This window comes from Ruditapes philippinarum, unplaced genomic scaffold, assembly GCF_026571515.1.
Source record: "Ruditapes philippinarum isolate M1 unplaced genomic scaffold, ASM2657151v2 ctg6904_1_1_1_1, whole genome shotgun sequence".
Taxonomy (NCBI): domain Eukaryota; kingdom Metazoa; phylum Mollusca; class Bivalvia; order Venerida; family Veneridae; genus Ruditapes; species Ruditapes philippinarum.
Genome location: NW_026858724.1, coordinates 81,052 through 93,170, shown reverse-complemented (window position 1 = coordinate 93,170; position 12,119 = coordinate 81,052). Strand labels below are relative to the sequence as shown.

The following is a 12,119-nucleotide window of genomic DNA, read 5'->3' as shown; positions in this document are numbered from 1 at the left end:
AACGTCGATCTTGTCCTTTGAACCACATCGAAGCTTGTTGTTGTTGTTAAATTTTGCGCTTGAAACATTGAAACATCATAATTGATGATCATCATTTGCAGACATCTGTAGCACCTATGGTGTTGTTATTTTCTGATAATACTGGAGGGTTGTTGTCGTTGTCTGAGGTTTTACGAAAATGTTATTGTAGCTTGGATTGAGACGGTGCGGATTTTCAGTGTTCAAATGTAGGAACGATAAACAGCTAGGAGGAACGTACCATTTTACCATCTGAGTATTTAGACAAATGTGTTTTATAGGTAGAAGAAGGTAATTGTGGTATTTTGTATCATTTTTGAAAACATGATGTTACAACTATAACAACAATTTAGTGTCTTAACCGTATACTATTTACAGATGTATGCACCGTTGCCTAATTTGTGGCAGCACTGTTTATTTTTAACGGTCGCTACTGGGGTCCTACATATAACCAGACAAAATATGAAGTATTTTATCTGTAACTTGTATTAAAGATAATAAAAAAAGAATGGATTTTTACCAAAAAAATGTTTGGTTCTTAATGCACGTAAACATTCCTTCATCAAACATGAAATTAAACATTTGACCGTAGAAATGTGTCTTTAAAGTAGGGCATTATCAGAGGAAAAAAATCATGTAAACAACTCAATTTACCGGACATTGTGTTTCAAAATTTTTTGAAGTCGTGAATTGGAATTAATCTTTAAATAAACAGCAAGGAAACTACCACTATTGAATGGCAAGGTTAAGATTTTTGAAAAACCAAGTATGTCGCTAGAAATGGCCACGGCAGCCATGCCTGTTATGAAGAGGCAAATATATAAGGTGTTACTGAAATTAACACTATAAGCTCAATTAATGTATTGATCCTTCACGATCCTTAAACGTATGAAACATTTTAATATTCAAATGGAAATCTGTTCTTTGTCATACAGTTTCCTTTTGGTCATCATGTAGCATGTTACAAAAGCCATAAATTCTATTTTATTTCATATAGAGTTTCCTCTCATGGGCGTTACCCGTTTCCTAATATGTTTTCTAATTTGCATTTCTTTGTAAAAAAAACAACAAATACTGTTAAGTCTTAATTTAAAATTACTTTTATCATTTAGAATAGGTTACCATTGCCTCTTGAGGTAACGTTGAAAAGAATTAAAAGTGAAACCTATCTAAAAAAACATTAAGGGTCTCCATATTCGGGCCTGCGCAGAACAAATTATTCCCCCGCATGATCAGGTCATAAAATAACTAGTAAACAGAACGGCATGTTAGTAGATAAAGAACTTAATCAAAAATATTTATCTGAGAGTGGTTTTGTTGTTATTTACTTAGAAATAGAAAGTGTGTGTATAATTCAGACTGTATGATTTTTGAATCAAAGCAAAAAATAAAGCACTATTCAGCAGTAATAGCTTTTGTCCGGTAAACTGATTGTCCGGTAAATATGTAGGACCCCAGTAACTGTTGTCGAGACGAAACAGAAAGAAGACAAAATTTCGATACAACAGATTGACATAAACAGTCATGTACTGTACTAATCAAGCGTATTTATTCAATATAAGTGGCTCTTGTACGGAGATTGGTTCAAATATTTACCCCTTCTCCCTATTTGAATTTCAGGATTAATAATATTTTACCAAAGTTATTAATAAATTATTCATATAAATCCCATGTAACATACATGATGAACATATTAATCTTATAATGAATTAATTGTTACGTTAAATGCAAATATTCTTATTTGTCTTCATAACACATTTGTGTAAATACATAGATAATAAAATGACACGTACAAACATTAAACTTCAAAACATATTATCTCGATTTATCTCCCGTAATAATAAGATTGGCAAACTTAAAGTTGAGATCAAAAAGGGAGTAATGGAGTTATCATGGAATCAAATTTGATTCAAAATGGGCGATCTGAAAGTACTGCAAATATTGTAAGCACACTAACAAACGCCAGTCAATGGCTTGTTAACGTCACATTTTTATTGATATGAAATTCCAGATTGAAATGCAGGGAAAGGGACATTACTGTTATGGCATTTTACAAAATATTTATAATTTGAAGGACTACTGTATGTATTTTATAATAGAAGGGAGGTGATTCAAATAATTAGCATATTTGTTAAGATGGGTTATTTAGCTTTTCAACTTTATCAACGGTCACTCTCATATAAATCGGTATCTGATTATTATTATTTTCATAGTTTTTTAAGCTAACTTCTTACAAAATATGTATTGATGTGAACAATATTTCTACTAATTTATAACAATATTGACGTATATAAAATGTAAAAAAATACACACAACGTTTTGAAATAATAAAGTAGGATATACATTTTAATAATTTTGACAAAATGGCTGAATATAAAATGTATTATCTTTGGGAAATGGCTGTCATGTTTTATATTTGGGTTAACTTAACTTCACATCTTTCTGTTATATTGTTTTTACTTCTAATTTGACAACACAATCTAAATTTAAATATTAAAGGTTATGAACTATTAAATAAAGAGTGTTTGTGGCGTTAATTTTACACAGAGTTTAATCTAAGGAAGCATACTTTTCTTTAGAAAACAAAAGTAAAATATTATATCATGAATTGGAACATTGTTTTTCTCATTACATATACACTTTATTTCCTTTTAATGTATATGTAAAGTATTAGATACTTAGCTTGGAATTGGAAATATAAAAGGCTATGTCTAGTTTGATTTAAGAAAACTTTGCCACTTAAATATATCAAAATAAAATAATGAACTTACTGAGGCTCAGCAGTCGCCATTTCTCGTTTGTATTACGATATAAAGTCAAGTGAGCCACTCCCCCCCCCCCCCCCCCCCCCCCCCCCCGTGTATATACCCCCATAAACTTCGTTTGTGGATGTATAATGACCAAATGACACCAACTCGAAATGAAAACGTAAACAATCTTGTGAAGGAATTATTACTTCATCTGAATGCGAAACTGAGTTCGATTCCCGGAGGGTGCGGGTCACTTTCGTTGTCCTTGATCATGAAATCCTTTCTATGGTCATTTGCACTGTACCTTGCGAAAGTGAAAGCAACTAGTACTGGTAAAACTGCTTGATAGCTTGCCCAGGAACGGTGCAGTGGCTGAACTATGCTCTAGAAAATTCAATGTGACTTACTATCGTGATCTAGAGTGAAAACCGCAAAATCTACCAAATAATGTCACGCGCACACGCACACGCGCACGCATACACGTGCACGCGCACGCACACAGACACAAATATATTGAAGGGTTTAACATTTTGATGCAGAAGTTAAAAATACCATGTTTTCAGACGATGCAACTTTTTCATTTAATGGTAAATTAAATAGCTTTGATAAAACAAGCCTTTTTTGATTTTTTTCTTTATTTCTGGTCTTAGTAGATGTACAGTTCTCAGAATAGATTCACTTAGAAATAAACATGATTTAGTTTAAAGTAGAAAAAAATAAAAATCAAGCTTTAATGTGTAAAAACATTAGGCGTAATGTTCCCCTCTCAGAAAAATACATCAGATGGGTACCAGATAGGGGATATGCCTCCTTCTGTTTGGGGGGTTTGAAGGGGGCAGCAGCCCCTCTCATCGCCAAGAAGACTTTGCACCTTGATAGGCTTAATTGGCCTCAGGTCTATCATAAGGTAACCAACGCTGAAAAGCCTTTTCCTCTATCTCAATCCGTTGAGAAGTTGCAGCAATTTGAAATCAGTTTGGATTGAAAAAAATCAATGAAAAATAGTGATTTTTGGCAATTTTGAGATGTCCCCTCGTTGACATGGTAATAGGAAATGTAATATTGAGCATGCCGTTGCAAAGGAAATGGTGCAGTCAACATTTGTGCCAAGTTTGATGAATATTGAAGCATCTTTTACAACAATCTGAACTTGTAACGGGAGGCTTTTCAATGAAAACAGCCATTTTTCACAAAATGCTCATGCAGTAATGGGTAAATTATTGCAAAAAAATCAAATCAATTTAACCAAGACATAAAAAGGTTTAGATAAAAACATATTTCATTATGGCACTAAAATGACAAAGTTATAAGGAACAAGCAATTATCATAGTATTGCAAGCAATCCATAAGTCCCCTACCGGTAAGAGCCCAAGCAACATTCTGAAGGGCCATTGGCCATTCACTTATGTTCCTATTTTAAGTAAATTTGTTGAAAAAGTTCTTTAAAAGTGATCACAGGAAACAGTTTTTATGTACAGACAGACGGACTGAAGGACACTCTAAAGTTATTTTTTAAACATCCCTGTTATCAAAATATAACATTTTTAAATCCTATCATGATTGAAGAAGTTGGTGTAAAAATTACCAATTTCTCAAAAAAAAAATCTAAGTTCAAAAGGGGCATACTTCTGGAAATAGTCTTGCTAGAGTATTGAACACTCACAAATGTTGAGTGATAATAAGAAACATTTATATGAAGTTTGAAGTAGATACATTCAGAAAAAGAAGTTATTAAAAAAAAAAAACAATGTTTTTTCATAAATATTTTAAGTTCAAGGGAGGTAATTCTGATAAATTTTGTGCTAGAGTTGTAAACCTTGTCACATATGATGTGGTTGATTACAAGCAACTTATATTTAAAATTTGAAGAAAATACCTTAAGAAATAAAGAACTTACAGTGAAAAAACTTAAAAACTAGAATCAGAAATCTTGAAATTCAGTCTATTTGTTGCCATAGCAACCAGAATTTTCAACATAGGAAGGTAAGAAAAGCATGTGCATAATTTCCATACTGCCATATACCCATATGTCAAGTTTCATAAACATATTTTCAGTACTTTTTGTGTTATCACTGGATCCAGGTTATGTGTAAAATTTGCCATATTTTCAGTCTTTTTGTTGCCATAGCAACCAGAATTTTCAACATAGGAAGAAAAGAAAAAGACGTGCATAATCTCCATACTGCCATCTATCCATATATCAAGTTTCATAAAAATGTTTTCAGTACTTTTTGCGTTATTGCGGGATCCAGGTTATGTGTAAAATTTGCTATATTTTTGTTGTATTTGTTGCCATAGCAACCAGAATTTTCAACATAGGAAGAAAAGAAAAAGACGTGCATAATCTCCATACTGCCATCTATCCATATATCAAGTTTCATTAAAATATTTTCAGTACTTTTTGTGTTATCGCGGGATCCAGTTTTGTGGACGGACGGACTGACGGACGGACAGACGGACTGACGGACAGACAGACGGACAGACGGACGGAGGGTAAACCTAAAGTCCCCTCCGGTAAACCGGTAGGGGACTAATAATTATTTAATTTGCAAGATAATAATATGCTTTGACATTTCAATTTCCATTAACTCTAGATCAATAGACTATTTGATAAAAATAACCATTGACTGTTGAAATAATTATAAAGAGGTGGGTGGAATCGATTTTTGAAAAATATAATTCAAACATAAATGACATACAGAAATAATTTATCAAAAACACTTTCTTAAAAGTATTACTAATAGCATGAAGTAAAATAAATCTAATAAAAACCAACAAAATCTATAAGACCATATCATTTGGCAAAATTCTTATATAAAAATAAAGGATATTTATTTGTTTCCAAAAATGGAAATGTACAAAAAGTAATAAAATAAAATTAATTTTTAACATTTAAACTAAACAATTTTTGACTAGATGAAAACTACTTTTAACATTCCTGATACAGAGATATTTAATTCATACAAACTAACTTCATCCATTACCCATAGAATGGAAACATAAACTACAACAAACCAACCAACCAGTTTTAACACCTTCAGAAATAAGCACTTTTGATATGATAAAAAAACTCGTCTATTATGTAAAGTGATTTAAATCTTAACACAGGTTCAATGTAAAAATCAACAGATATAATCGCAAATTTTAAACAGTTATTTAAATGCAACAAAAATAGGAATGAATGATACATATGATAATCACTGTTTTCCACTCTAAAAAGAAAAGAAAAATATTAATAGTTTTCTAATTTTAAAACACTTCATTATATACAAGAAACAAACACCAGAAAACACAAGGAGAAAACTGTTAAACCGATTGAATATTGAAAAATTTATTGCATTACAGAATGATACAATAGAATAGAGAGAAATAAGAATCCCTAAAGAAAGCCCAACACAACAAAATTGAAAATGTTGCAGGCTCGGTTTGATTTAGCCTGTTCATGGACGGTACTGTCAAGTGCAAACTAACTACCGTCCACGCCCCCCTAGCACCGGCTTAAGCAGAACTCAACATTTAACATGAACTGGTAAAATTTAGAATTTAATATACATGTATATGGCGGTCATCATGGAACCTTCAATTTGACACGTAAGTGCCATTCCATGCAAAGCGGCATATGGTCACCAAGTAAAAAAAGGCATGTGCCATAAACGAGAAAACAATGGACAAAACTAAATAAAATGGAATTTGAAAGGGGGTCCGAGGTTATGAAGCCTGCATATCACAGATATGACGTCAAAAGACAAATTTAAAATGCAGGCCACATATCCTAAGGGTGATTCAACAGTATTCAAGTTAGGAATACTGGAACCACCCAACAAGAAAGATGCCGAATAGAAAGAACTAAAATAACACAAGCACAACAATATTGTCGTGCTGAACGATCTTTAAGGAAGAATAGAAGACTATGAAAATTGCTGGTCAAATCTTATACAATTATTTAATATCTAAATGATAACTAAATAGCGAAAAACTACCTAAGCAGTTTATTCATTTTCTTCCTGTTCTGTATTTATAAAATTGAGCTTCGTTACTTCATTTTTCACTAACTACTGGTCATTTATATCGTTTGCTGTAAGTCAATAGCCGTGATGTATCTGTATTTGTAATATTTAAGGATATCATCAGCTATCTGCCCATCGAACCTTTTACACATATGTTCCATTGATGTTCCATTTGACCCATAACTCTATCATTACACACACGTTTTTCAGCTATCACATTGCTGGAAGACAGTTAGTATAGTATAAGTGTCTTCAGCTTGTTCCAGTTTAATGTTCACATAAAAATTGTACGCTCAAAGTCAGATAACCTTTAGTCTGTGTCTGTGATTTGAACCATCTCAATGTTTACATATCCTTCTAGATCACCAGTATTCTTTTTATACTTGACGACTACATAATTCTGCGAAAGTATAAAAATATTAGAATATTTAATCGAATAAAAAAATATCCAAATACATTTTTATCCATTTCTGTTAAATGCAATAATACATTTTTAACTTAGTAAAAATTTTGACCGCCTCTAAAGTAAGATTTATAAAGAAACTTACTTTATGATGGGGTTTCATACGCAATGCCATGTATAGGAAAGTGAAGTATTCTTTTACTATATTCATTCCTAAACCCAATAACATGATGCCGATTCCAAATGTTATAGCAGACGTCTTTACAGCATCTGTTCTTTTTGAGCATTCTTCATACCACCAAATAAAACCGTCTTGACATTTGTCAGTACATAAACCATCGTAGCCAATGAGAGGTTCAGGACAATTACTCGTACACAATCCATCATGAAAAAATGAATTTTTATCTTTACAAGAACGAATGCAAGTCCATGGTGTATATTCTTTGTATTCATATGGGTTTTCAGGAGGACATTTATCAACGCATTCGTTGCCATTCAGATATAACTTTGCTGGACATTGATCATAACATGTGACATTATATATCTTTTTGTCAGACGGACACGATTTTAAACAAATAAACCCTGCATCCACAGTGCCGTTCAATGAATCCCAACCATTTTCTCTTAGTTTCCATTGAGTAACAGTTTTTCTACTCTGAAGAAGTAATCGTTGATCTATAGGACACTCAGTCACACATGAATTGCCAAATGTGAATGTAAAATTTGGACACGCATATACACATGTGGAGTTAAATAGAAAAGTTCCTGTTGGACATTCAAGTAGACACTCCCAGTTCCGATATAGTTCTTGACAACATTTTACGGCTATTGTCCGTTGAATGATAAAATGGTAATTATGTGGGCATTCGGAGAGGCATGTTCTATTTACAAACACTGTATTATTAGGACAAGTGGATACGCATGTCATATCATGCGTGAACATATTTGCAGGGCAAAACTCAAGACACATTGTTTGATTTGGGGCAACGTCATGAATATCTACGCTGCATGGATTGTTATTTTGAAAAATGCATGAGTACGGACGATGTTTTGAACACTGTGATCTGCACATTTTATTGTCAATAACCGTTCCATTAGGACATTTTTCAACACATGTAAAATCGTAGTTAAACATCATTGGTGGACATTCTGTCGAACAATGCAGTCCATTATGTTTTGATACAGCATATGCGCTCTCATTCGGACAACGATTAACACACCTGTTATTGAAAACGTAAGGGTAATCTATTGGACATCTGAACAAGCATGTGTTACTACCAAATATCACAGTCATACCGGGACACGTTTGCTCACAATACTGGTTATATAAAAAAGAATGTGAAGCTGGGCACTGATCTACACAACTAGAATTAAAGATATATTTGTTCCGGACACAATCTTTGGTGCAGAAGTTGTCTTCGATTAGATATTCACACTCCTTTACACATTTATGAATAGATATTCCATTTACTGTTTCATTTCTGATAAATGGCATAATTTGTGGACATGATGTTGTACAATTATTTTCGTTTATGTACTTATGCGTCGGCGGACATGCTTTAACGCATGTGCCGTTATAAATATATTCGTGACGATCACACGAGGTCACGCATAGTTTTTCAATGTAGATTTCTCTTCCGAGAAGCTTTGGTGTCTCTCTTAAAATCGTATTTCTAGGACAATGGTCCACACATGTTTTATTAAATACAAAGAGAATTCCACACTCAGCAACACATTCCGTTCCATTTACATAGGCTGATTCTGGGCATTCGAAGACACATCTACCTGCTGTACAATATGGTTTATGCGGTGGACAAGTAGTGGATGATGATGTACAGAGTAATTGACATTCAACCTGCAAATTTAACTGTTACACTTTTATTATATAAAAAATAAAACATTTTACATCAAAATAAAAACTAAATTATTCGATTACCATTTCAAAAAGAATACGCCATTTCAACAAATATATAAGTGTAAAATATGTCAGCTTACCACTCCCACATGAAAGAAGAACACAGTCACGACACATTTTATGAAACTGTTGGTAATTATATTAGGATACATCACGGCATTTATCTAATGCATACATGAAGCATAAAATCATATCGCACAGTATTGAATTATTCTATATTTAACTCTCCTGAAATTCAATAGCAAAATTTATGTTCAAACACAAAAGCACGACATAAATCATTTAGATTTCTATTGAATTGAATAGAGCAAATACCTTCACAAAACCATTATTGATTTTCCCCATGCGGAATATTTTGTATGTATCAAATACACAAAATAATTTAACTATTTTCTATGGAACGCCACAGTTGTCTTTTGTTCACGCATTTCGTGGTAACTTGTCAGTGGGACATGTGAACTTCTCTATTCAGCGTGTTTACATGTCAGGACATAATGATGACTTGTCTAGCTACCATTTGAATATGTCAATATGCCATGTGATTTAGTTAAAATAACGTCTTATTGTGTGTCATGTGATATTGTCAACGTATCGTTTAATTATGTTTAAAGAACATGTGAACTTCTCAAGACTTCACATTTATTTGTTAAATGACAATGTGGACGTGTTTAGGTTGAATTTGAAAAGGTCTATGTGTGATATGATATTGTTAACATAAAGTCTTATTATGTTAAAAGAAGAAGTTAAATTCTCAATGCTTCATACCAATATGTGTTAACAATATCACATGGCATATTGACATATTCAAAAGGCTGCTAGACAAGTCAACATTATGTCTTGACATGTAAACACGCTGAGTAGAGAAGTTCACATGTCCCACTGACAAGTTACCCCGAAATGAGTGAACAAAAGACAGCTGTGGCGTTCCATAATTTTCAGCATATGGTTATGTACATGTTCGTTGCCTTATATAACTTAGGTTTGTTTGTTGGGCGGAACTAGATTCAACTGATGTTAAATAACAAAAGGAAGTTAGTACGGATAAAATGCGTTCTCAAAGTAAATATAATATTCCAGACTTACCTAATACGAAATACTATCATCTATTTATAAATTATACCGACTGTGATAAAACAATCGTTCGAGATATCGTGGAATATTTAGAAGCTGAGGGATTAAAATGCTGCTATAATGAACGTGACTTTCCATCTGGTAAAAAAGTGTTACAAAACATTAACGACGCTATAAAGAAGAGCATGGGCATCATCATTATTCTTTCGGAAGAATCAGTTAAAAGTAACTTCTGTCAACATGAAATCGAGCTAGCGGTTCATACAAATATAACAGAGGGTTATACAATCATACCTATCAAGGTCCAGCCTTGCGTTATTCCTGAAACTTTGAAGATGATAACATACATAGATGCGCAAAACAAAGAGACCAACGAAATGCATATACTTATTTTAAATGCATTTTTACACAACGGTAGGAGTTTTCTTTAACTTTCAATACTATTGAAATATAATTACTGTTAAGTCATTGAAGAACAAAAGTGTATTTGACAGAACATGAACATTTTCAAGTAGAAGTATATCATATTTTTCTGACATCACATTGAATTTCCTTTACTTTTATTTATAAAAATATCCTTAAACAAAGGTCGGGACGGACTTTATATGCACTATAAGTCACGCAAGTTGATGTTCATAATAAGAAATGCCACCAGTGTGATTTTTTGTAGACGAACGAGTATCTCACCACTGATGTGACTCAAACTCTCTCCGTATTAGGTATCCGTTTTACCCCTACACCACTCTTTTCCAATACATGTATGCTTCCAAGATATTCAACGTCCTTCGAATGAAAATACATATGTCACGTTAATACGAGGGGTAGGCAAGATATTAAAATATATTTCTTAATCAGGGTAGCTTAATTAAGGCAATATGGTTCTATACAGAGTTTATAAGTCAATTCAAGATAAAAGATATTTTGATTTTTTACAGTAACATTGAAGTTAATGTTTTTCGTTTCTTTAACAGTATGGCTCAAGGAACAGGAACGTGAGTACATAATAAATAACATGTTTTAACATTTCCCATTCATTAAAATAATATGCACTATGAATATTTCAGTGTATTTCAAATTTTAAACACGAGCTACTACCGGACGTGGCAACGCTCGATCTTTTTTTACTTTTTTTAAAGGCAAATAAATAAACGGTTTAAACAAATATTTAAAAAGAAAATTAAAGATGCAAAAATGTTTCACTTTTTTATATTTTAATACGTCGGTCTCGTCACACTTTAAAAAGCTCTTATCGAAAATGTTGTTTTGTCCAGGTATGAAGATAACCTATTGATTAATTACCACGTTACAGCCAATTATAGCAATTATCAGTGAAAATTCAATAATTTGATTTTCAATGTCAATGTCATACATGAGTCAAGGTCAATGCAATTTTTATGTAAATGTAGGTCCTAACAAATTTTATGTCTCAATATATAATTAATTTATTCATAAAAAACAAGGTTTTAGCCAGTTACAGGAAAACATGCGGATCTTTGGACGGTCAATTTCAATTAAACATTTCAATTACATCTAAATTATTTAACATCTTTGTTTGGTAGCAAGTCTTGTTTTGTCTTAGTAAGACAGCTTATCAGAAATCAGAGTTGTTTTTTTTAATAAGTTAACCTTCAAGGTCAATTATGAACGAAGGTCAAGTTAAGTTTAGTTTATTTTAAGGTTTGGTCCCAAAGTGTGTTGTGGCCAAGTATGGTGACAATACACCTATAACTTAAAGAAATTTTGTTTTGAATTGAAAAAAATATTTATATTTAAGGGACAAATGGCTTAACTTGTAGCATACCTTTGACATCATATGTAGAAGGAATGTTGGTATCGAGGTTTAAATTGTTGGTGAGCCAAAATGAAAGACATTCCATTAGAATGAAGGGATTTAATGTAAGTAGTTTGCAGACATCACATTCAAACCATTTGATTTTCTTTCAGTAAGTGCTTTT

General features: G+C 32.4%; 1 protein-coding gene across 1 annotated transcript; it reads right to left on the bottom strand.

Annotated features, from left to right (window-relative positions):
• Nucleotides 1–7,323: 7,323 nt before the first annotated feature.
• LOC132754054 (proprotein convertase subtilisin/kexin type 5-like) lies at nucleotides 7,324–9,354 on the bottom strand (the record flags this gene model as incomplete). The annotated part of the gene is made up of 2 exons (XM_060744641.1): nucleotides 9,174–9,354; nucleotides 7,324–9,033 (listed from the first exon to the last, which is right to left on the bottom strand). Coding segments are annotated over exons 1-2 (1,782 nt in total), but the record flags the coding sequence as incomplete, so codon positions are not given.
• Between the last annotated feature and the right edge of the window lie 2,765 nt (nucleotides 9,355–12,119).